Source organism: Tympanuchus pallidicinctus, unplaced genomic scaffold, assembly GCF_026119805.1.
Source record: "Tympanuchus pallidicinctus isolate F22 unplaced genomic scaffold, pur_lepc_1.0 scaffold1, whole genome shotgun sequence".
Taxonomy (NCBI): Eukaryota; Metazoa; Chordata; class Aves; order Galliformes; family Phasianidae; genus Tympanuchus; species Tympanuchus pallidicinctus.
Window position 1 is genome coordinate 100,859,281 of NW_026294618.1, and position 26,923 is coordinate 100,886,203.

Below are 26,923 nucleotides of genomic sequence, written 5' to 3' on the forward strand. Positions count from 1 at the left end.
CAATTTGAACAGCGTGTACATGGGCCACCTTTCTGTGTTTCGTTAGGTTACTCCAAATCTACATTAGGTTACTGCAGACCTCTTAAGCACCAGTGCTTGGCCTCGTTATCAAAGCACTAAATGTGTTGGTAACATTGATTTATCACCCACAACTGATGTGAGCTTCTAGTCATGCATTTCTAGACAGTAAATGTGGGGGTTTACTCTCCTGGTTTTAGGCATTAGCAATGTGAACCTGTCCTGGTTAGCTGATTCTCTAGAATGTCTAAGGGAAGAGAGAAATGAAAGGTTGTAAGTGGTAAGGCTTAACCAGTTTAAATGGTAACAGGACATCTGTTTTTTTCTTCAGATTTTGCTAAGGCCGTTATTACAGTTCTTTCCTTTTTTTTTTTTTTCCTTTTTTTTTTTTTCTTTTTTACTGTTAGAAGGATTAAATCTTTTTATAATATGCTTTGACAGTCTAAAGGCTGTTTGGCTATTAGGCATAAAAATAGTTTTTTCTGATCTCACTTTATTTCCTGTCATCCCATTTCAGTGCAGTGACTAGGCTGCACTCCTTTTCATTCTCCTTTTAACTCCAGCTCTTGATGTGAGACTATGATAGCTGCATTCTGAAAGTTAAATATAAGAACAAGAACATATGGTATACAAAAAAAGATAGTTGTAAGTACTGTATGTATTGCTTCTTTAATACTAAGTTGGACCAAGTTGCTGATGGAATAAGAGACTTTAAGCCTCACCTGGAATTAAAGGCATTTTTAAATGTAATTTTACGAATAATCACTGCAGGGAAATCCCATGGGCACAGGCACTGTGCGTAGTCATACGTGTGTCTACCAGTCAGAACCTGTAGTACCGTCTGGCAAAGTACAGCTTTATTTTCTTTCACCCAGCTGAGCTCACCTTCAATCCCAGATGGGTGATTTATCTCCTGGGTATCCACCTAGGGTTTAAGTAAGGTTTTCATTACTTTATTCCTTTATTTGAGGCAAAACCATTTGTTCTTCAGATTTACAATCAAACACTTCAGAAACAGCTTCTTAAAAGTAGCACAGAAGACAGTATGATAACACAGCCTTTGCAGGTCAACTGTAAAGAATCAAGAAGAAAGGCACTAGGCATCTGTAATCAAGTCTTTCCAGTAGGTCCCAGTAGTTCTGAGAAGGACTAAAGCTTTTCCTGCTCTAGGCCCACTGGCTGGTGACTAGTCCAGTGCCTAAGGTAGGTGGAGCTGCTCCTTGCACCATTGGGCCGTATTCTGGTTCAGCCAGCAGTGGCTCTTGTACAAGCCGTAGGTTACACAACCCGCTGTGTAGGGCTGTCTGTCACCTTGGCTCTGTGCTAATGGCTGGAGACAGGGTAAAAGTTTCCTGGTGGAGCAGAAAACATCTGCATTTTCTGTCAGCTCACAGGGTAGGCAACTTAACATCTTCCATCCAAAACCAAGTGACTGCAGCGCTGCTTTTTTTCACTGCCCCTTGCCTTCATTAGTTGATTGACTAGAAATGTTGTCTTCCCCAGTATTAGCTAAGTGACAAATATACTTGGGACTCCATCTTTTTTCTTTTTTTTAGTACCGTGCTACAAAAACTTTTGAAGTTTTTCTTTTAAAGCTAAAAAATATGTTTTGTTCAATTTAGTAACCATAAATCTGAAGAAGAAAGGCTTTTCATCATGAATAATGTGGGAGTGGCCATTGAAAATGAGGTTTTAAAAACTGTACCTTGAAGTTCCTATTTACGTAACTTTAGAAAGCTCTCAAATCCCATATTGAACCACTCACTGGATTCTGAGGGAAGAGTATGATGGAGGTACTGGTGTCATTGTGAGGAACATTGTATCGCTGTTTGGGATTTCAGTGTTCATTCAGAACACAGCAATCCTTCACTTCTGAGCAGTATTCTTTCCGTAGGGCCTCTTACTCTAAAGAACTGCGTGGAGCTCCAGGTCACTAATAACTTTTTGCTTTACAGCCCAAATAATAAATGCATAATTTGATTATCCATCTCTTTAGGATTAATTTAAATTCTTTTTTTGCAGTCAGATGGTGTTTTGTTCAAAAGACCGGTTAGCAAGGAAAATTTATATACTTTAAAATGTAATTACTGACCATGATTTTAATTCAGTCACTTTAAGGAATGAAAAGAGTGCCTACTAGCTATCACCATTTCCAGTATTCAATAAAAGTCATTTTATTATGAAATATAGGGTATCTTTTTGCTTTTATTAAAAACTCAAATAAACAATTAAGAACATTTTGTTAGGATACAGATTGGCTAATAGCTTGGGAAAATGCTCTAAAATCTGTTGTGATACCATTTATGTGACAAATAGGAAAACTAATAACGAATTGGTTGAAAGCGCTTTAGTAAGTGAGAAAATTAAACCTATTCAGTACACTCTAGATGAAATGATCTTTTCAAAGACCCTATTTTGGCATAAACAAGGTCACGCTGCAAATGAAGCATAAAAATTTGTCCAAGGCCAGGACTTTACATCTTAAGAATTACAAAATAAACCGTTTCATAAACCTCAAAATACAAAGATCTGATAAAATGGCTTCAAATTTTTTTCTACATTTAATCTGCTTAATGATTTTCTTGTTGTTTGGTAGAACTGGACAGTGAGATCGCATCATCTTCAAAGGCAGAAGAAGGTTTCTATGTTGACAGTTACAATCCTTTCAAGGACGAAGATGCCCCAGAGTACTTGAACCCATTTGATGAGCCGGATCCTGACTCCGAAACATTTGTAACCATAAGAGATTCTCCTCCTCAACCTGCAAAAAGGAAGAACGTCAGACCAGTGGATATGAGCAAATACCTCTATGCAGATACCTCCAAAGCGGAAGAGGAAGAACTAGATGAGTAAGTATGATTCTTCATCTTTCAGCAGCCTTGGAAGCATTAGTGGGATCTCTGGCTTAATCTTGAGGTGTATTGGGCTCAGTCGTGATGATCCTTAATCACCTCCTCAGGACATTACTGGTATTCAGCTTAGCAGTAGGAAATACCATACCCCCAAGTCACACTGTTCAGCTCCACAGGTGAACATGATCAGCTTGGAAAAGCTTCTTTGCCTCTTTGATAGGAAACAGATCTGCGTGCCTGTTTGGCCCTTCGTGCCCTGCCAGTTGTAATGATACAAAGGTCCTTCCTGTCTTCTTTGCCATTATTTTTGCTACCAAAAATCCAAATGCTAATACCATATGCGCTTCGTTAAGCTGTTTCTTTTATCATAACCACATACAGAACTTTAATAAACTTGCACTGGCTTTGTTTTTTAGTACAGAGGCTTAACAAGGAGTGAGAGCTCTTTGCAGGAGCTGTGCAGCTTAGGAGGTTTGAAGGTGTTTACTTATTCCTTGTTTGTGGTTATTAGTCACCAACCACACCACTCATGAGGCAGTTTATGGTGATTACACATGAGCAATTTTACAGACAACAACTGTAATTACCCTTTAGTTTTACAGTACTTAAGGAGATTTATCAGGGGATGACATTTGCATTGCTTTAATAGTTAATATTAATACAGGTGTCCCTACTATCATCTTCATGTTTCTCTGTTTATAGCCATGTTGTAGGAAATTGAAGAATTCCCACGCATTCTAATAGAAATGTACAGGGTTTTTTCCTTTTAAAGCTCTGTGGCCATGGATACGTTGATGTTCTGTGGAAATGAACAAGGAAAAAAAAAAGGGGGGCACTGGGGACTCTGAGAGATGATTTCTCTGCCAGCTCCATCCATTAGGGCACTGCCTCACCAGCAGTGCTGGCTGCTGTATCATCAGACCACGGTGTGATCACACTGTTGGCGGTCACAGTGACCATCTCTGACTGTTCACAGATCACCAGAATCAACAGGGAGAAATAAGAATATACATGTCATTTTACATCTTTTACACAGTTCATTATGGACTGACCCTCCTGTAGCTCCTCATGCCACTTTCCTCCCAGTGCTATGTCACTGACAAAGACATGGAGGCAATTTTTTGGATGTGTTGGGTAGAGGTGTGCAAGGAGAACCCTAGGATGAATCTTTATACTTAAAGGAAAAAAATGTAGGAACATAGAATCAGTGTAGGAACATAAGACTTGGGATACTAACTCACAGCTAAAAAGCACTATTATGCCTTACTTCATGTTAATAATCGCCAATTCTTTTCAATATATTGTTTCTGCTAAGGATATGCATAGTATTATGAGCACACTAAAAGAAAGATTTTCATAGGCAGTTCAGTTTCTGTGTGTCCCAAATGATAAGGGTTTATGTCCAGATGGATATTGTTTGTTACTTACCGTGAATGCAGATGCTTTTATTATCTAAGTGGCTCATCTTCTTCCTAATCCTATTAAAGTCTAGGCTTCAGTGTCAATTTGTGGCAGAGAGTTCCACAAGAAAACAAGGTATTATATGAAATGTATTTCCTTTTATTGATTGTAAATAAGTTACCTTCCCAATCCCATCTACAGTCCCTTCTTTGGCTTCTGAAAACAACAGCAAGTAGTATTGAGTTTTATCTGCCATAAACTGTTGCTGTGTCTGTATCTCTAGCATGTTCACCATTGCTTGTCACTTGTCTGAGTTAAGTGGTGCTAACTTTTTCAATCTCTCTTCATGCAGAAGTCTCTTCATGTCTCTAATCATTTTCATCGCACGTCTCTGGACCCTCTTATTTCTTCTGCTATGTATCTATTTTAAGATGGGTGTTGACTTGGCCTGAGCAGTGTATTCAAGACAAGGCTGAACAACTGGGTCATACCATGGCATTAGAAAACCTTGCATGCTTTTTTCAACCTCTCCTAACTATCTTATCTTCCAATTTTTGTTGTTTTGTTTTGGGTTGGTTTTTTTAATCATTTTTTACTACCACTGGTCCATTGCTTTTTAAAGAATGTTTCTGAAGGTAATACGTGAAAGGCATGAGAAATAGAAGTCTCTGTAAGGGCGTTTGTTGTCACTTAGGAAATGTCATGTATTTTTATCATTGCTTCTTAAAAGTTTCTTTGGGGTTCACTTAATGCACCACTTGGCTTTCTCCTGTTGTGTGTGAAAAGTGATGATGTGTCCTGGGAACATGAACACATCACTGAAAATCAGGACCCTTGTCCCACTCTGCTTTGGCAAATTGCTAGTTCTGATTGTGGACTCAAGACTTACACAAAGTGCCCGAAGATCTGAACTCTGGTTCCAGTTTTGTAACCAACTCTCGTAACCTTGGACAAGGTACTTATCCTCGCTGTGCCTCTGTGGAGGATTTACCTTGAGTAATTGGCTTAATGGCAATGTATTGCACTAATGGTTGTGAAGGTAACGTAAGATTTCACAACTCACATCAGCAAAGCATGGTCACAAGCATCAGCATAATGAGGCATTGCATGGTACAGTTGGACTTAGATGTTCTACAGCACGTAAGCTCAGCTGTGGAGCTACTTTCCCAGAACATACATCCTCTGGCTAAGTTCTCATCCCTAGCTTGAGATAAGGAACGTATTTTCTTTCTTTTTTTCTTTTTTTTTCTTTCCTTTTTTTTTTTTTTGTCTGGGAAGTTGAATGTTAGTGTAAAAATCTTTTACTTTTTGAGTTGTTTACATTAAAAGTCAAAATGCAAGGTGGCTAACTGTTAATAAAGCACAGCAGGCCTTGCTAAGTTGAGTTATTTGAAGGCAGTGCAGATGACCAGTACTTAAAGTGCAACGCCTTCAACCCTAGCATTTTTTATTTGTAAGATAGCCTGGTCTCTTACCTTAGCATGCTGATGGCTTTGATCTTCTTCCTCAGTGAAATGGCAGTTTTATTTATTTTTTTGTTAACCAATGATGCTGGTCAAAGACATTTTTAAATTGATCAGAATAAAGCTTGCTTTTTCGGATACTGTTTGGCTCTGTAGCTTCTTATCCTGTTAATCATTGTGTGGCTGGGACAGTGCTGTCTAATTGGTAAGGCTGGTTAGTTGCCATCTCTTGAAGGTGACTGTTCCACAGGAGCCACAAGCCACCCTGCTGCCACTGATTTTTTTAGTGCCAGGTAACTCATCAGGTTGGTTTATTTAATTTTGTCGTGGACGGTCTGATGTCTGTTTAGGTAAATCCCACTGTGTGGATCAGTTCAGTAATACAACTGAAGCAAAGAGTAAGTGAGCTAACTTCAGGAAGGAGTGCACAGGGATTTTTCAGCTAAGGCTTTTTTCAGCCAGGCCTCCCATGCTTAGTTTCTCGTCAGCACCACGTGGAGGCTGTTGGACCAAACTCTGCTGCATTTTCTGGGAAGAACTGGGGAATTTTGTCTGTGTAAAACTTGCTGATAAACATTTTTGAAAATTTAGTTTTTATGATTATTTAAGTGGGAAGAGAAAGTGGAAAATTGTGTGTGTGTTCAGACCATGCCATGGCCAGAATGTGAAGGGCTTACTTAGCCTGGCTTTAAAGCAAGATATTTTCTGTGGGAAACAGAAACAGTGACTTGTCTCTGTACAGCCTGTTCTTCTGATGCATGCAGCAGGTCCAATTCCTCAGAATTACACGTGCAGCACAAGAATCCTGCAGCATAAAAATTCAAAACATAGTTGTTCTTCCCAACTTTTTTTGCTCTTTAGTGGGTTTTTTTCCACCCACATCATTTTTAACACCTTACAAATACACCTTTCTCGTTCCCAGTAAGGCTGCACGGGATAATTTCACCATCAGCAAACATGTTGCATCTGTTGTCTGTTCAGAAGTCTGCCTTGTAGAGCTAAGGAAGACTTCGTGTTCTCTGCAGCACATATTGTTCTTCAGCCTTTATCTCTTTTATCTTCATTTTCACCTCCCTTTGAACTTCCCGGTGTCTGAAGACAGCTGAACTAGGCTGTCAGCTAAATTAGAGCTTCTGACAGCTAGGACAGTTTCAGACTGAATACCCTCCTTTTTCTGCTGGCTCCCATGGAAAATACCCATCTGTTTCTCATTTAACTTGCTATTTTGTTCTTGTCCTTAGTTTTTATTGCACCGATGGCTTTGCGCTTGATGGGCAGCAAAAAAGGAACACCTGAAAGTTGCCTTCAGTCAGCAGATGAGTTATTTTAGTGTTAGTTGTTCTTTCACTTCACTATCTGGATTTAGATCTGTAACAAGTGGCGGCAGATTCTCCGAAAGGTCTGGAGGTTTTGTGCCTGGTCTTCTCTTTTGTGCTTCAATAGACTTTGCCTTTCAGAAGTAGACTTATTTTCTGCAGTGTGGATTATTAATTGCTTTCTTCTTCTCAGTCAAAGGGACAAAGGCAAACTGCATTGAGATAAATTCCAAAGTCAGGCCAAGAGACCGTAAGACGTATTTCCGTACTATAAATGAACGAGACGGAGAGAAATCTAGTGTTATGTGGAAGGAAACTGGATGACTAGTGGGCTTTTCATTTGTGCCCACCTTTTTTAGTTGTTTAAGACAGCATGGGCTAGCTCATTTCTCTTATCCCGAGAGGAAATTGGAGAATGAATCTAGCTAGATAACTCTTATCAAAGGCTGCATGCGTTATTGTTTCTGTCTAGGGTGGGTTTTGAAGGACTGATGTTATTTGTCATACGCTTTGTATAACTGTATGCAGATAGACCTTTGGGGATTGCAGACTTCATGACATTGTTTGGGATGCACGATAAATACGCTTTGCAGGGGAAGTTTGGAAGAGAAAAGAATAAGTTAAATCGCCAGTTTCATAATGAATTGTCTTGTTTTGGATGGCAGAACATGAAAAGCAAAGGTTGTGAGTGAGTTAGGTTAGTGCAAAGAAGGTTCCTGTAAGTATCCTTAGCAGGACAGCTGTCTTCTTTCAAGTCCATAAGTGGAGCTTTTATTCAGTGCATTGTTGATTGATAGTTGATGTATTAAACTATTAGATCACATTTGGGAATACTGTGGAAGTATTTGTTTAGGATGGAACAAATAGGGGGTTGGAACTTAAATCTGTTCTGATTAAGAATTCTTCTGTTCATTGGCATATTCAACAGCTAGCATCCTCTCTTGAATTTGTTGGTATTGAGCTCATCTATAAATGAGATCTTTTAATAGCCAAGTATATTTTACTTTAGTTTTGTTATTAATAAAACATGTAATTTGGAAGTTGTCTAAAGAAGTTCTGAGCTCATCCAGTCTGAACCGTTTTTCTCACTTGTCAGCCATATCAGAAAGTAGCATGTAAAAGCTAAACATTCTCTTGCATGGGATAATAAAAGCATTTTAGTCATCAGCTTCTCTAAACCAGTCTTATTTTTGTTTTGAATTCCATGACGTTTGTAAAGAAATATGTTTCCCTTCTTTAATTAGATCAAATCCGTTTTATGAACCAAAATCAAGTCCTGCTTTAATTAAAGTTGGTCCACTGCAAGAACCAGAAAAGAAGATGAAAAGAAAAGCTCCTGAACCACCAAACCTCTTGCCAAAGACAGAGACAAGCATGAGTGAGAACGTGACAGCTATTCCTGCATCGAGAGAGCTTTCTTCTTCTCCAAAGGTAGGTTTTTCATACCGAATTTTTGTCTTTATTATTAACAGTGCCTTTATGTGGATTGTAGACATCCTATTTATTTCTGTGGGCCATCGTAAAAGCTTTGCTTGGACTTAATAAGGTGTTGGTTCATCTCTGTTCAGTTACTGGTTCATAGGGAGAGAGCAGCAGTGGGAGCTTGTATTTTTCTTTAAGGATTTAATGACAACAGTAACAGCAACTGCAGTTTCAATGAAAAGAGTCTTCTAGTAACAAATGCTACCAGACAGCTGGATATGCCATTGAGAAGGAAGAAAATCATGTTGAACAATACTTTGTCTTGATCTATTGTAATGTCACTAAGCCTTGCTGCTGTTGAAGAGTCCATCTCCAGATTTCTATCATAGATCTGGGTTTTAGGAGCTTAGTACTGAACACTGTTTATTTGCATTAGGATTTGTATACGTTCAATTCCATCGTATGTTGAAGTAATTAAAAAAAAAAAAAAAAAGCCAGTCTACTTTAAAACAGATTAGCAGTTTATTAGAAATGTCCAAACTAAGTGTACATGAATGCACTGATACTTTACTGTTTCTCAAGTAAAATTCTGAATTAACTTCTCTTGAATGGGGCGATGTGTAGTGCAGGTGCTCTAGGATCACAAAAGCAAACTCTGACAATGTGGATTTTATCTCTGGAATTTCAGCAGATGCCTGTTCTTTTTTAAGAGAGAATCTTTTTCTTATTTAATGAGAGAATCATTTAATGGAACGTATCAGTGGGGTGTTTTAAAAACAAATTTTGTGTGTGCTGACAACTTGTTACTAAAGGTGAGAACAGAAGGCTTCCCTTCCAGCACAGCTCTCCCAATTTATGCATATCATCATTTGTTTTTCCTTGTATTGGAGCCGCCATACTTTAAGGATGGAATGAAACTAATTGTGATACCTATCGCTTCATTGCTTAATTAGTCAGCTAGATTGCTGACATGTCCTTGTCCCCCCAGGCTCTGATCTTGCTGTCACTTTAGCATTCACTTAGGGTAAAGAGTATGAGACCAGAAATCTAATCTGCGTCTGCTCACGGCAAAACAAAACAGCACAGCAGGGTCACAAGCATAACTTTCAATATGTAAAACCATTACCAGGGCAATATTTCACCCAAGTATTGCAGTACGAGCATGTGCTGCAATGGGATTCGATCCTGTTTGCATGAGGTTTTGGAAGAAAAAAATCCATTTCATTCAGTTTTTGGTAGAGTGTGGTCTTCAGGTCAGTGCAAAGCAGCCAAAGTAAAGCATTCTGGTACTACCAGGTAGAGAAGAGAATTCTGTGGAGATTTTATCCACTCGCTTGATGGAGGTTGTACCCCCATTGGTCACTGTTTGAGAGGGTGTTGTTTTCTGTTTGTTCTGGTATTTTTGATTTGGTTTGTTTTTCTTTTTTAGAGATCTGCTTCCAAGGAAATATTTCTGTGCCTTATTTCATGTTTTCATTGTGACAGAATAATGTTGTACTGCTGTGCTCAATTACTGTGGCTGTTTTAGATTGTTGGAAAGCTGAAATTGATTAAGAAAAGATGCAGGATTGAAGCTGCTGAAAAGTCTGGATTGTTATGAACGCAGCCAAGCAGCTTCTGCAACTATGTAGGGTGTTACTTCCCAGTGTTTTGGCGCCTACCTGCTTGCAGCCCATCTCTTTGCCATGGAAGCAATAGCTGAGAATAGTGAAGCTCCAAGTACTAAAACTGAAATATTCATTACGGTCATGGGGGAAGATGAAATTTTATGTTGACCTGCATTTCAGGAAAGCTTTAATTTTTTTCACAGGATTTTGAAAGATGTGAGACCATTAGGGAAGGCTCCAGAGCAGGCACAGTGTCTGGGTTTATTACATTACAGCTAGATTGGAAAGTTTCACTCACTGGGTATACCAAAGTGTTGCACGATGCTTATAAATCAGAAAGCTTTCACTAAATCTCTTTTTCTGTGCTTGAATTGTTTTGATCCAAGATGATCTAATAATTGTAGATCAAAAGCACTTTACTTGGAATGTTGCTTGAAATTTGAAAAGCACTGCCGTTGCAAAAGAAAAGAAAATTAAATAATTTCCTCATACCTGAACAAAGTAGTACCCCGGTAGGACCTGGAGTGTTGGCACAGATAACTTGTTTATTACCCAACAACAGTGGCAGCATTTAGCAACTGTGAAAAAACTCCAATCAAAGGGCACGGGAACTATACAACCATGAACTTGGCACAAAACTTTGTGTAGGGGGAGTAGGCCCGTGGGGGTAATGTAGGTAAAAGAGGAGGTTAAGTAACTGAACTTAGGATGTGATTTGTCCAAGTTACCTGTGCACAGAAAGCCTCTGCATTACAGTAACCAGATCCCAAATGTTCCAACATGTTGGATTCCCTGTCTTGGTTGTCTTCGTGGGAAATGATTGTGGAGCAGCAATGCTAGTGTATTGAATCCAGAAACACCACCTTAATGTTAGAACTTTGGAGATTAAAGAAAAAGACCCCTAAAATGCTTCTCTTCATCTTTCTTTGGTAGAGTATTTGTAGTTCATTCTTATCACATTTGCTGAACACAAAACATATAAATGCTGGTGCTAACATCTGTTATTAAGTGGAAATTACTCTTGAAAGATTATTTGACACATGATAGATTCCTACTCAAGATACTTGTTCCAAATACTTGAAATTATGTTTAAGTTATGTTTCTGTTAAGAAAAGCAATTAGTTTTTGAAAATAGTAGTGAAGTTCTTAGGAATTTAAATACCTAGGATTTAAATGTTCCTGGGATTCAGAAGTAGGGCAAGAAAGGGTGAAATTTTCCTAAGTATACACCCAGAAATGAAATCCCTAGGGTATGGCTGAACACCAAATTGCATCGCTCAGTATTCAGCTGCAATGAGCCTTCTAGCATTGGCATCGGGGATATAGGAAGTCTTCCACAGAAGTGCAGTTGTGTTTGCTGTTGAAACATCATAGCCTGAATCCCTGAATCCGAGACTTTACCATTACCCAAGCAGTGGTGGAAGGTGTTTCTTGCCTCAGGGATATCAAACTTCCCACGCGTGACTTTTTGGTGCATATTTTTTAATATTATAACAGCAGTGTCTGTGGTAATGAAAGAGAAAAGTAAAATGATTAATTTTTAGCAGTCATTAGTCAGATGAATGGATATGTCTAATTGGAGAACAGACTTCTGGCTAAAGTATCTCTGTATTGCAGAAGACTTTCTTCTAGAGGAATTTTATGATTTTTTTAACAGCTGAATACTATTTCTAGATTTCCCTGGAATCACATCCATGGGTAATTATCCCTACCCCTACTCCTGACACCATGGAAATCAAATTCCTGTGGGTTCTTTTGGTCAGAGGTTTATGTTGTACTAGATAATTCTCTGTAAGTTTCATAAAAAAGTAGGCAGAAGATGCCAAGAAAACATGTTCTGATCTGGTGGTATCAAAGCATCATGCCAGGTACCCCAAGATATAAAGGGTGCTGCATGGTAGAGTTATGGGTTGGTTAGCTTTCAAGAACTTGACAATCAGTAAAGGTAGAACCTGGGACTAATATGCAGGCGTTAATTTTAATAGCTGTGAAAAAGGTAGAACTAGAGTTTGAAGCAAAGATTTCATCTCACTGTCAGGCTGGCATAAAATCTTACTGCCCAGATAGTCATAGGTAATTGTTGGTCATTGTTGGTAGTTGTTGGTTGAAGGAAAGTCATGGAAACAAATATAGTCAGCATTTAACCTTTATTTTTTCCCTGAAATGATTGTTCCCAAGCTCATGATGTACGTGTGTGTGAAGCTGTGGATGCTGTCTAGTAATTCCTGCAACATGGACCTGAGTTCTGTTCTCTCTGGAATGAGTTAGGTATAAAGGTACAAAATAACAATGCCAATGATAATAACAACCATGACAGTGACTCCCACTTCTCCAGGGCTGGCCTAAATGAGAAAAGAGTATCGATGAGACTGCTTCTGCTTGCCCTAACTTGAGAATTTTGATCTGTGTTAGATTGGCAAGAGTCATGAACACTGTAAGAGTTTTGCTCCTTCCATATTAATTCAACTTCTTCAGCTGCTGTAAGATCATTCCATTGGTTCTCGTCTCCACAGCCATTTCAAGCATACTTCTCTCTGCACATTATTCATCTGACTTTTTCCAAATACTTTCCTTGCACTGCTTCCTTAAGCAATCAGTTAACTGTGGAGTAGCAAGCACTTTCTCACCTTCTTTAGCATTTTGCCTTTGATAAGGCCCTTCTGATAGCCCAGTGATCCCATATGGTGAGGAGGGGGTATGATTTGCCAGCCAGCTCTTTGCCAACTGTACTTGCTCAGCATTTGCCATATGTGGATTAGAGGAAAGTTTTTTTTTTAAATATTATTACCTGCATTTCTAGTGAAGTATCTTAAATCTTTCTCATCTTCCTTCCACACCTCTTTATACCAATCTGAGTCATCAGGGAATTTGAAAATACAAACTCTGAAATTCCTTATTCCACAGTTAGCCATCTCAGATGGCTTGGTGACTGACAAACAAACTGTGAAGCTGTAATTAAGCAGAAATCTGCATCTCGCAGCTTCATGTGAGGCTATCCAGAATATCTCAGTAAATGGAGACTGGAGTGCAAGAGTTTTGTGATAGGCATTTCTCTGGCAAGAAATGACTGTGAACAGACATGGGATGGGATTCAGTCCTCAGGATTCTGTTGAATCTGTGTTTGGATGGTTTAGCTGGCTTTTGGGTTACACTTAGCACTTGGTGAAAGTATGTAGCAACAGGAGAGGGTAATAAATAGGTTTGTCTGTCATATTAATGTATAAATCATTTTCATCTTTATGAAAGTCACAGTTTTGGTGATAGTTATGAAGCCACAAGCATTGATCTTGGAGCTTGTAGAGAGGAGCTTGTAATGACATTTTACACTGGCAGAAAAGAAAAAATTACATTCACATAATAGAAGCCAGTGATAACATTTTTGTTCTTCACCATTCTTGTTTAAGTTCCAGTTTTCTTTTTTAAACCAAAATAAATTTTTGTTTGCCCAGCAATAGTCTGCTCTCTCATGCCAGGCAAACTAGCTGGTTTAAGCACTAGTGAAACATTTCTGTAGGAAATGTGGTATGCTGTAATCACAACTACCGGATTCTTTTTCTGCATCGCATGTAATAACCCATCTCCATCCAGTACCTTTTATAATCCATTGTGTATCTGGGATGTTTTCTGCCTTCACACTAGCAAGGAGAGAAGCACGTATGAATTTCTCCTTGGGAAAGAAAGGAGTTCTCATGTACATTTAAAGGGAACAAGAACAAACATGTAGTTAAATGCAGGAAATTGCTTATACAGAAATGGAGCATAGACTTCAGATGAGGTTAGTGGAAGGGGAGAGAAATAATAATCGGTGTAGTACCAGGTGCTACTCTCCAAGAGTTCAGAAATGCTGTTGTTTCTGGATCTTTACTTTTCACTTGTATTTATCTCAGCATTATCAACCTTATGCGACTGAACAGTAGGAAGAGTTTATCTTAAACACAGATGCAGTGATGCTGCCAAGCAGAGAAATTACATTAAATTGCAAACAGTCGATTAAGGAGATTACTCATTTTCTCTCTGTATCAAAAGTATTTAATTTATCCATTCACATCAGCACTCCCTGACTTCCTGGAAGGTCTTTCTGAATGAGTTTGCTCCTTTTCAGCTTCACGTTAGTTGCAAAGGAATTGTGAAGCTCATTTGCATGAGATCTTTGTCACTTCCTGTGCAGGCAGTTCATCAAGCCCAAGGAGGACTCAAGAGACAGTGGGTGGAATTTCAAGATTTCTTCTGTTAACCAACTTGTGCAAAAAAAGGCACTCTGAGAAAATCTGTCTTTGCATACAGCTCTAAGGCAGTTTATCTTTTAATGGGAAAAAAGACAATCCACACGTGTAATGTGAACAGAGAGATGGTGAGATAGTGTTGAAGCACAGAAAATTCATTAAATTAAACAGCTTTTTAAGTATTAATAAAAGACACTCCTTTTTTACGCCATACTTAAACAATCTCTTATTACTGTTTGCATGCATTTTAAATGGTGTCAGCTTGACCAGGTGTGTGCTTCTTCTGTGTTCACTGTTAGCTGGTATTTTGATGTAAAGCAGCTATGTTAGAAGGCATGCTAGAAAAGGGAGTGAACCATTCCATTCACTTCCAAGACAAGTGTAGTATTTTTGCATTTTGCTGAAGGTCCAGGCTAATGAATACGTGAACCAGTGAGCAAGTTAGACTTTGCCTACTAATTTGCAGGCATTGACATTTAATGGGAATATTGAATATTTACAGATTCTTGTGTATGTGACCTAAAGAGCAGAGCCATGATAGGGCAGAAAAGAATGGGAAAATGTTGTAAAAGCCATTTCTCCCTTCAACGTGCAGGCATGGCCACACATGAGTAGCATTCATGGTTACAGAGGAGTAAGATCAATGTCAGCGAGTTGTTCAGCAAAACAACTTTGCTTTGCTCTTTGGTGTTTTTGTAAAAACTGGTAGAAGAAGCAGTGTGTACCATGTGGTAGTCTATCCATGGGCAGCCACAGACAAGACCAGCAGAAGTGACAACTTCTTTCTACTCATTAAAACCCAGAAGGGCATCCAGACACTCACTTGAGACGCATGGTTTTATGAGTGGACTTTTGCTTAGTCCTGCGGCTGCCGAAGTGATATATTCATTTGTAGTTGGAAATTGCTTGTTTTGCCCATGTACAGCTGTTTTAAGTGTTACTACAGCTGTTCTAAGTGTTAATTGTAAATGAGATTTCATCTCTCTGCAGCCTTGCTTCTCTCTCCTCCTGCTTGCAAATGGCTGTATGTATGTATTAGAATAAGTTAGTGGAAGGTGATGTCTGTTTTCCTCATGTTATTCCCGTGACTACTGCCAACAGGAATCAATTTGTATACCTTGAAAGTGTAGATGAAACCAATTGCTTTCTTGTTGCAGCTGCTGCTTTCAACACTTCCCAATAAAATGTTTTGTGCCCATTTTCTAACAACGAAGAAGTCATACTGCTGTCAATTGGATGCCATTGGATAGCATCACTACCACTAGGAGAAATACTTCCTTCAGAATTTCAAATTTAAAAAGCAGATAAGCCAGTAATTTACCCACACGCAGTGGGGGATCTACACAGGCTTGGAGGTGGAGGTGACACCTTCCAACTTTGACCTCTTCCTCACCTTATCCTGTTCCTAAACACCCGTAGCAATAAACCAGAGTGATGTCTAGCTGGGACGTATCGCCATGTGCAGGTCACCCTGCAGCACTCCTTCAGGCACATGCTGGACACAGGGAGCTGGGCTGGGTTGTGCTCTGGTTGAGGCACTGGTCAGTGAATGGGACAACTTTCCTGACAAGGCAGCTAAATGCTGTCCAGGAGCAGTGGGTATTATCATTCCTTCTGTCAGGAATACCCTGGTGCTAAGCTAATCTCTTGAACCAAAGTTTTGACTGTGGTTTTATTTTTGAGATCCCAGCTTGATACAACTAGAGTAAATTGACAGAGCCACTGCCTTGGTGGAAGGGCCATGAAGCTGAAAAAGTAAGCGTGAAGAGTGAAAAAACAAGCAGCACTCCTTGAGGCTGACTGTTGGGTGGCTGAGGACTCGAAAGCAATAGCTTCTGATAATTTAGAGCTGTCTTTGTTGTGGGCCTCACTTTTCTTTAGTTAAATGGATTGCTACCTCATGAGGATGTCTAGTAAATTGAATGTGTAATCTTCTAGATTAAAATACCATCAAGGTGGACGCTGTAGAAGAGCCCATTGATGAGATTAATGATACCATTGTCAGTTCAAGGTTCAGGGAGTGTGCAGCAGATGACACATGAGGACAAACAACAAATAATATGGAAAAAACAGGAATAGGTAGTGCCGTTCAGGGAGGTGGTTCATTGTGCCCTCTTCATGAGGGTCGGTCTAGGGGAGAAGTGCCCTTAAAGATGGCATCAAAATGCAGATATACAAAGGGTGCTAATTAACGCTGAGTATGTAACCATCATTTTGGAATATCCTAACTTCTGATCCCTCGATCCGTCAACTTGAAGTGCTGCTGATTCAGTATTTCAGCTTCTTCTGTATGTCTTTGGTAATAGTGGGCATGCAGAAACCAGGTCTCCAGGGCTGTCCTAGAAAAATATTTTTAATTGCAGATTAATATATGTAATTCAGAGGATGGTAAACACTTGGCTCCTTCTGCAATTTTAGTAATTGCTCTTTAAGGTAGTTCTGCCTTATTGGTGCAGTGTAGCTTCTATTGAAGTGAAGTGGTAATGCCTGCAGTAATTCTGGACTGGACAAGTTAGCAGTTCTACTAAATGTCTGTGCAAATGATGCTTGGTAATTTAACTAATGTTATGATATTCAGAGCTTCACTTTTCATAATTTAGATTTAAATTGCCCTGTGAAATCACAGCGCTTAGATTTGTCACCTTAATAATATATTATTTCACCTTTTGTGGAAAGGTGTTGTCTTTTAGATATGCAATGGCAGTAGCTCTATATGCTTTATTTTATCTTGGAAACATAAGACTGCATACCATTCTGTGGAAAGAAAATCCATCTCTGGCCTTTAAAGGCAACTGGAAAAGCCAGCAAGCATAGAGCATGCTGCCTGGTGAAGAGAAGGGGAGTGTTGTTGCTATGTGTCAATAAAATCCAGCACCAGTGTGTGTAAGTGCAACAAAAATAACTGCTTTCATATTTTATTCAAAAAAACTTCACTAAGGCTAGAATTTCCTCAGTGTTTCCTATGTAAATATGGGATTGTCTTGTAAGTATGGGCTGTGTTATATAAATGTTTGAACTTCTTGAATGAGTGTCACTTGCCCAACCGTCTGCCTTGCCAGCAGGTGCAATGTTGATCAAATGAGAGAGAGATCCTTATCCAGGAGCTGCTCCAGGGCTGCTGAAGTCAGAGGAGCCCTTTGCTTTCATTCACTTTGGGCTGGGAGTGCTCAGGCTGCCTGTTCTGGGCTGTACTTCCCTGCCTTTGGAGCTGAATGAAATATTTCTGTCCTTGAAGGGAGAGAGATTAAAAGTCTAATTTAAGCACTTTTAATAAGAACACAGAAGTGCCTGAAATCAGTCATTTAAGTATCCAGGCTCGGTGCTGCCAGCTGGTAGAGTGAGTTGGTTGTCCCCTCTGCTCCATGCCGTGTGGCCTAACCTCCAGCACTGCAGTTTGGGTGCCACGTTACAAAAAGGACATAACACTATTAGAGAGCATCCAAAGGAAAACTACAAAGATGGGGAAGGGTCTGGCAGGCAAGGGCTGTGAGGAGCAGCTGAGGCTCTGGGATTTTTCAGCCCAGAGCAGAGGAGCTGAGGGGATGCCTGATGGCAGCTGCAGCTCCTCACAGGGAGCAGAGAGCAGCGCTGAGCTCTGCTCTGTGTGACAGCCACAGGGCCCGAGGAAACAGCATGGGGCTGTCAAGGGAGGGTTGGGGGATGAGGGAAAGGCTCTGGCCCAGGAGGTGGTGAGTATGGCACAGGCTGCCCAGAGGGCACGGCCCCAGTGCAGGAGCTCAGGGGGCATTGGGACAGTGCTCTCAGCCACTGGGTTTGCATTTGGGTGATGCTGTGTGGAGCCCGGGGATGGGACCAGTGATCCTTGTGAATCCCTTCCAACTTGGGATATTCTGTGATAAGAAAGTTGGGAGCTGCTGGGCGCATTCAAGTTTCTAAGACTCTCATGCTCCTAAACACCAGTGTTTTCATGGCACTGTTGAGTCTTGCAGGGCATAAGCTGGTTTAGGTGCAAGCACCATTGCTCAGGCTGCAGCATTTGAAAACCAGCTCTAAGTAAAACCTGGGCTAGCTTCGGGGATGTGTAATCTGAAAATCCTTATCTGCAATGAAGGTCTTTTATTATTATTTAAACTATTTACCTTTTCTCCTACGGCGGGAGGGAGCTGCAGGGCCAGCTCCTGGCGTAGGTACCAGAGGATAACCACCTTACTGCCATTCATCGTAACCTTTTCAAAGGACAGGGAAGGCTTTGATTCGCATGCTTGGCTTCACAGACTATTACTCGTGTTTTGTTGAAGCTTTGCTTTCTAAAAGGTAAAAAGAAATAAGGAATGCTTCTTCTCAAGCAAGACACTTTTAAAATTACCATCAAAACCAAAATCTTCAAAATCATAACAAAATCTGATGAAACTTACCCTTTCTCTGTAGAGTTTTTACACCTTAACCTCAGAGTTCTTAAGAAGCAGAGTATAGAGCAACTTTTAAATGGTAAACTTGATTCTTTCCTGTGTTGCCTTGCAGGTTAATGAGGAGCTAAATACAACAGGACTGAGCTGCTGTTGCTGTAGCATTTAACTGTCAGCTATTACATTAGAGTTTATTGTGGAGTTGTTTCAGATTGTTAAAATCTTCAGTAGGCTCTAAGCTGTATTAGGCCCTCCACAAGTCATTCTGTTAAGGAACTGAACTAACAATAGCCTGTTTTCTCCGGTTGCCTGAAGGGTGGGTTTGGTTCAACTTGGCTGGCAAGCACCTCAACTTGGAAATAAGCGTGCATGAATAAATATTCCTCTGCTTCTGTCATGATGAGTTATGGACACATTACAAAAATAATCATCTCCATAAATCAGTCTGATAGTTAGCTTTGGTTTAGTTACTAATTCACTGCTCCTGCTAATCTTTCTTTGGTTTGGTCAGATACTTATGCATAAGAATAAATCATGGTTATGTGACGTTTAATTTTTTTGTTGGTAGGAAGGGAAGAAAAGTGAGTGTAAAAGCAAAATTGACAGCTTCCATGAATGAATCAGCAGTACAGTGGTGGCCCTGAAGTGAAGCATTGGCATTAGCAGTTCAACCCTGCCGTGTAACAGTCAGAAACTTTACGTCATTTATTTAAAATAGTGGGCGTAGTTAGTTCTTGAGTGCCTGGTTAATTAAATAGGATTGATTTGTGAAGCTGGGTATACTGAAAAGTGAAAACCAGCAGAAACAGAGAAGCCTAATATGCCAGGAGCTAAGCCATAGGGAGTGTGACACAGTCTGGTATTACACGTCCATGTTGTACGCAGACTCACAAGCAAATACGAGGTATGTGCAAATCTTTTTAAGCACAGAGAATCAAGCCAGTTAGAAGAAAACCGTTGTATTACTGAGGTGCTAGAAGGAATACGTTGCCAATTCATATTGCAACACAGCCAGGAGGACTGGGAGCCTGCATAATAAACCAAGCACTTCTGAGATAGTGCCGGCACACTAGCTGCATGTTCTACAACAGCATTTTTTAGCCATGTTCAACAGTGTGCTTGCTATCGCTCCTCCATTTGTTGAATTCAGGATGACCTTTGCATGAATAAAGTCAAATAGGATTAAGGCAGGAATTTTCAACAATGGGAAAGAGCAACAGATGTAGCCGACTTTGAACGTGGGAGGATTGTTGATGCACGGTTGCCTAAAGGGAGTGTCTGTGGTGGCAAAAAATGGGAGAAAAAACCAATTCCTTAAAAAAAAATTGACTGAATAAAAGAAAAGAAAATAAATACAAAACTATCCGAAGGAACTGAGTGATCGGGGTTTGACTGAAGTCAAGCTTTTAGATATTTTTGTACTCCTTCAGAAGAACTGTGTATTCTCTGTGACTGTCACTGTGTGAGCCATCTAAGGGTTTTGTGTGTAACATATTTTTTGATCCATGTTTTTTCTGGGTTATTTTGATCTACGTGGATGGAATATGGAGAGAAGGAGATGTTGTTTCTCTGGAGACATAGTCATTTGAATACAAAACGCAAATCCAGATTATTTTTTTATTTGATTTATCCTATGCAGAAGCATATAGATCGATCTCAAAATGCATCCAGTGTGAGCACTCTGTGTGGAGGCTGTTAGAGAAAGAAAAGGCTATAACGTAATTAAAGCAAGAAGTCTTTCTGTTACATCTTAGACAGTTCTGTATTTTGTGTGCCTATTAGATAAACTAAGTTTGTTGCTGTGTCAAAAAATAGGACATACGTGTTTTTTCTTGGTAGATTTAGTGAAATGTTCTTGTACTGTTATAGAAGAATTTGGCTCACTTTTTAAAAATGCAACTGATTATTTGGAACTCACTTTGTTTCATTGTTGACAAGAGCTATTTTGCAGTTTAGTAGATAGTGTTAATCCCTAAATGATGCTTCATAGCCTGTAGTAATGAATAATGCACAGATTTTAAATATAGTTCATATATAATTCAGACAAATCAGCTTTGAAAAGCATGCATGGGAAAAGCTTTTAAACTGTGAATGAAATCATGTGCTCTAGCTCAGCAAAGTGGCCTTTAAGGAGCTCAATAGAAACTAAAGTAATTAAGAAAATCCTGTTGTAAATGTTACAAAAAATACTGTTTCCCTTAATATATTAGAAAAACAACTGTGATGTTTAAGAGCTTGATGAAAACACTCACTGATTAGATACATACATTACTGCTTGTAGAAAAATCATTTGGATTCAGAGGATGTAGAGTGGTGAAGCACCTTCTAACACAGCTTATTCTCCTCCTCTGATACTCCTTTAGAGCAGAACCGTGTGCTGCCCGCTAGCTGATAGCATGGCACTGTGAACTCAGTAATCATAACACGCATCTTGTCCCCAATGAAGGAGTCTTCCAGCAGATACTAAAAGAGTGGGAGTGAAAAAACCTGCTATTGAATATCTTGAAGATCCAAGTGTCAGAGGTTTCGTCGGTAGCTTTTGTTGCCTCGGTGAAGATGCTGTTATGCTTAATTTTAGGACCAGGAGCAACTTGATATGCATGCCTAACATCTTCAGCACCAAGAGCTGTTTGAATCAAGTGGATTTGTGCCCACGGTAGCTGTAGAAAGTGTCTTCTTTTCTCCTGTGAGCTCACCATTGAGACAAACACTGTCCTCTGCGTGAAGCTCACATGTAACTCCTGACCCTGACTGCACATGCACAGTTGTGTGAAAGGCTCTCACATTCATAAGAGCAGAAAGATAGAAATACATTCTGAATGAACAGGTTGGCGGTGACTGTTGGACACCTGACTTCTGTACATGTTCATGAGACTCAATGCAGAGTCCACTAAAGGCACTGAGAAATGGAGGACCTTTAGTTGGTTCTGAATCAAGTTCCAGGGCAGTGAGATCTTCCCACCTGAATTCCCATGCGTATGAACTGGGGTAAGGTAGGTAGAGCAGTTTCTAGTTCCTTAATTGTCTTTTCCATCTTTAAAGGGTGATCGAAGCACAGGTCAGAGTACAGTCTCTTTATCTTTGGTAGGCTGAGCAAAACTTCTGTTCTCCACTTCATCATCAGCACCTCTGAGACAACAAGGATGTCTCGGTGCTCTTCTTCACATCTTTTTGTGGTCTTTTACAAGGATGATGTTTCCTGGCTGATTTCAGTGCAAGTAGAATTGAAACACGACTTAGCCACTCATGCATTGAAAGCGTCCTAAAATATTGCACTATCTGAAATATTTGGAAATAAAAATATCCTCGTATTTCTTCATATTTTTTTTCAGTTCCCTATGTTATGCTTTATGTTTCTAAAGTTTTATGAAAATTATTTTTGTTTACAAGACAGAATGTATTTTTCTTGTTTCAAATGATCTTAATCGTTTTCGCATATGAAGACACACCTCGAGTATGTGCACCTATATTTTCTTAGCATATACATTCAGTTGGTGTCAGTATATTGTTAGTGTAAGAAGTATGGCTATTTGTTACACACAAGTCTATCTGTTATTTGTACCTTTGCTATCTGTGTGCAAACTCTGTAAAAATCCAGATAGAAATTTGATACAGCTGCATTAGCAGATCACAGTTGAAGAGTTTTGTCCAAGAATCTGCTTAACTACTGCACCATGTTAAATAACTGGGCGACCTCTTGTCATAAAGCTGCTTTATTGTTTCTATTGTGCTTTTATTTTTTTATCTCCTTGGACATATTGTTGATCTATTTACAAATAGTTTTTGTTGACTACAAACAGTCTTTTTTTTTTTTTTTTTTTACAAGTATTTGGAGAGTCTGAAGACCCATTCAACAAAGGGAACTGGTAATATGTACAGGACATGAAATGATTTGCATCACCGCACCGTAATCCTTTTAGAAAGGATGTTTCCTGATTTTTGTTTTTGGAGGAGCCAAGTTCTGTGACCAGTCCCCAGACAAATGCAATGTTTTGCTCCGGATAACATGTGACTTACTCTTCTTCACCACTTTTCTCACTTTTGCTGTGTTTGAGACACAGTTTTACCAATATTTTGTGCCCAGTACAGTGGAAGAGTGGAAAAAAATGCACACCTTTGGACATCTATGTTTGAATGGATGTTAGCAGTTTCACCTCCTCTTGTCTCTTTGGCTTTTGTAGACAGTATGGGTTCTGTGCTGAGTGCAGTCAGGTGCTGAGAGTCCAGGTGAAAAATGCTTGGAAATGGTTTGTGTGGTTTGTAAAATAAGTTAGCTTCCAAGTTTTCTTACTGTATTGAAACAGGGAAGATACTTTCGTATTTACTGAGTCAAAGTGGGGTAAGAGGAAGATCAAATCCTCTGTGATTTCAGTTCCTGTTTTGTCCTCTTCAATGAGAGGATTCCTCAGAAACAAGGAACTGTTCAGTGAGATCAGCCCTGACTCTTAGAACAACCCATGTTTGTTTGGATTAGGCTCCAGCAGCACGTCCCCTCTGGCCTCCCCTTGTAGGTATGTGGGTTGCAGCCACTTCTCTTACACGGTCTGGGGCACAGGAGCGCTCCAGAGTGCGTGGGCAGGGTCAGCATCCCCTCTGGCAGCATGCAGCATCCCTGCCAGCTGCAGAAGGGGCTCTGGGGACTGCTCCTCCCCAGCCTGCCTCCTCCTGAGAGCCCACTGCCCTCCCCTTCTGCCCTGCAGACAAGCAGGAGGCAGTGTAAGGCTTCACATGCAGCCAAGCTGGGAAACAGGAGCAGCTCACTGTGCCAAGGCTTTATAAAACAGATTGTAAGGAATCATTGCAAAAGGACTTTGCAAAAGTATTTATATATACTAGGAGACTTTGTGGCTGTAACTTGTTGAGAAACTGAGTTAAGATTGAAAGTAAGATGTGTGTGATGCATTTATCAACTTGTTCTCTCGCTAGTGCTTCTGTTTGAGCTGTCCATGAGTTTTATTGCAGCTGCTGACAAAACTGCTCTTTGAACTGCTCCCCTGAGGAGCTCTCAAGGTGAGGTGGGTATGATTCAAGTGATGTCCATCTGCTTGTTCCCTACTCTTGTCTTGGGTCATGTTCCTGCTACCTAGCAATCTCCAGAGCCCACACTATAAGATGAAGAATCCTACAGGTACCTTTAAATATTATTTCAAGGTACGTCTAAGTTGTAAGTGATACCCAGTATTAGAACAAATGCTGTAGTATCTGCTGGAGCCTTATTTAGAGCTGTAGCGACAAAGTGAAAGATGTGCTGACTTCTGTGGCTTCCCAGAAGCTCAGCACTCACTGCTAGCTCACCGTGTTACCAAAGCTTACGTATGCCTCTGCTTTCCCTTATTCTTTCCATTTCAACGATTGTCATAATCATTTCATCTCTTGTTATGCAATTAGAATGTTGCTACACATTTATTAGCAAACTTACTGTCAGACTAGTAGTAATGCTCTAATTTACACTTCCCAAAGCATGGAAATTCCCCTGTAAGGCTCCCTTCTTTGCTCTCCTCCACTTATCCCGAGGTGCTCATGCAGTGAAAAGTATTGCAGGAGGCTGAGATGTGTGAATGATAAGTGCTGTGCACGTTGCAACACCTGGACGTGATCAGACTTGCTAAGGATGATGTACAGCCTGAGTTTTCTGCATTTGTGCTGGCATTTGACCAAAGCCTTTTTCTCCTCGGGGTTGTCTGATGGATCTCAGTGCATCCCCCAGCCCAAGGTAGAGCTGTCAATGCCTTCCCCAAAGCCCCTCTGGTAGCACTAGTGCTCCTGGTTGCAAAGCTGTGATCTTCTTCATCCGGGTGTTTCTTAGCCCTGTCTGCAGATGAGTGTTTGGGATCATTAACAGCTCACACCAGAAGCATGTTAAGCATTGCATCATCCAGGGACCAATTTGAGAGCCTTTCTTTCACGAGTGCTTAATTTTATTTAACCTAACCACAGAAATTGAGTCCAAAGGACACTTAAAATGTAACGCTTCCTTCCTTTCATACGCTGTCAGTTCAAAGGCATAACATCTCTTAAAAATCTTAATCCAGTGGATATTAATGTATTAGGGATCCAGTGATGTCGTCTGTCTTGTCACCACGGAGTTGATGATAGTTAAATGGATTCGTGATTTGAATAGTGTTGAAAGATTGGTGAATCATGAATCCAGCCCTGGCGCTGCCCTGGTCCTTGCTGCAGAAGTGCCCTCTTGAGTTGTCTGTTGAGGGGCTGGCAGCTCTGTACAGCACTCTCTGTGTGGCACTTGTTACGTACATGTAATAGGATGCAAAAGCCCTTTCAGGTCCCTTCTGTTGCTGTATTCTAACTGTACTTTTTCTCTCTCACTCAGTCAGAATGCCTTCTCTGTTTATGATCTGCAGAATGTGTTGTTTGAAGTCAAAATAAGCTTTCACCACAGCTTGTGTCAAAACATTTAGTAATGTTAGCTTTAGCATGCAATATTTTGGTCAGAATAATTATTTTCTGATTGATCTGACAATACAGTTTTTATTTGGAGGACTTGAAACAGGAAAAAAAAAATAGCAGCTGAATAAATTCTGTGCTCCCAAGTTTTAGACAGATTTTTAAAATGATGAAGTGCTGTACTGTATTATGAAAAAAACCACATCTATCTCTGCAGACGATGTATGAGCACATATTTCATTCAGAATTTTACGAGTTAGGTGCTGGGGATCATTGAGGAGTTTTACATGTGCCAAAACAAAGCGCAGAAGTGACTGCTGTGTATTGCTGTAACACCCCCAGAGCATGGCTAACGCCCAATTACTGCGTGCTTAGACTTGGATGGTAATTACAATTGAGCTGTAAAATATTTTGACAGTTTCCAACTGTTGTGTGGTTATTAGCCAGACATCATATGGGACTGAAGCGCAGGGATTTGATTTGTTTTCTATAAAGATCTGCTTAAATACAGACTTTCAAAATAAACACGTCGCATAAAGTGTTAATCAAAAGCAGCATTTAATTATTAGCAGCTTTTGTTGACTTCTGCAGGAGAGAATTCCTGTTTTCTGAAGATTTTGATTTCTTAAATGAGACTTGCCATACCTTTATGCTTCAGCTTTTCATTTACAAGCTTTTACTTGTTGAGTGCTAAAAGCATAACCACACCAAATTTAATTTGTAGCATGAAAATGATGTGTGTATTTTTCAAGAGGATAGATTTGCCAGTGTTCGAGCTAGAAAAGCTCATGTTAATTATGTATTATAAATCAAAAAGGATATTTTCTTTTAGCATGCATTTTTCCTTTTAGCTGCACAAGTCCCAGCAATTAGCAAATTTGGAGAGTGTAAGAATTCCTGGAAAAATACAGGTAAAGCCAAGTGGCACTTGAATCGCTGCTACTTTTACATGTATTTTTATTTTGAAATGAAACTAATAAAGCAAACAAATTCAAAGTGCATGCAAATGAAGCTCCAAATTGTGCCAATCTCGTTATGTTCATTAAGCTATTGAATCCCTGAGTAGTGGCTGTTATTCCACGGAGGGTATTCACAGAATAAGGTGCTATTCAGTGAGGTAAAGATAGCTATCTGCCTTCACGCTGCTTCAGTAATGCTTGTTCCTTTGAGCAACTAAAACAAGAATATTCACATATTCACATCTACCATTCCTTCGTTTTTCATCCATTTTTTAATAATTTGTTTGTTTGTTTCATATGGTTTTTATGAAAGCTATGAAGGAACCACTCTGCTTGTGGTGCAGAAGAATTTTTCAGGTGCTGTCATCTTGATTTCTGCGCAAAAAAAAGAAAAAAAGAAGAAAGGAAGAAGAAAAGCTGAATTGCCAGGCTGTGTCATCTCTGCTGTGACTGAAAGCCAGACCCGACTGGTTCTCTTTCCAATGGATTTATTCTTTGCCTAAATTCCTGATTTCACCAAACTGTAATCAGTGAGGCGGTAGCTTACTGACTGCTGTCCTGGGTTTGACCTGAGCTGTAATCCTCCAGATGAAATAGTCTTTCTAATGCACGCTAGGTTTTAAAGTGTTTTTGTGACTCACCGTGAGAATGTTATGAATGGGAGAGAGCCTTCTGCCTCGAAGAGAAGTCAGAGTGGCAGAGTTGTGCTTCTCCAGCAGCCTGGCTCTTGGGCAGCTGGAAGGGAACCCAAAGCCGTCCTCTGCACAAGGGCTCATTGGGAGCAGAGGCTGCTCTAGAGGCTGTTGAACCGTGTGTGTTCAAGGCCCTCTAGCTGAAATGCACTGAAGGTAGGACTGAAAGGCATCTTAGGGTTCCTCTGTCCTTTTGCT

General features: G+C 39.9%; 1 protein-coding gene across 16 annotated transcripts in view; it reads left to right on the top strand.

The window, feature by feature from the left end:
* Nucleotides 1-26,923, top strand: part of EHBP1 (EH domain binding protein 1) — a 196,896-nt gene that overhangs the window by 89,650 nt on the left and 80,323 nt on the right. For all 16 annotated transcript variants that reach the window (XR_008210268.1, XM_052698968.1, XM_052698987.1 and 13 more), the window contains 2 exons: nucleotides 2,615-2,867; nucleotides 8,295-8,481. Coding sequence is in view for 15 of the 16 variants with exons in the window: in XM_052698968.1 (XP_052554928.1) it covers nucleotides 2,615-2,867; nucleotides 8,295-8,481 (440 nt within the window). In the remaining variant the exon portion in view is untranslated. The remainder of the gene's footprint in view (nucleotides 1-2,614; nucleotides 2,868-8,294; nucleotides 8,482-26,923) is intronic.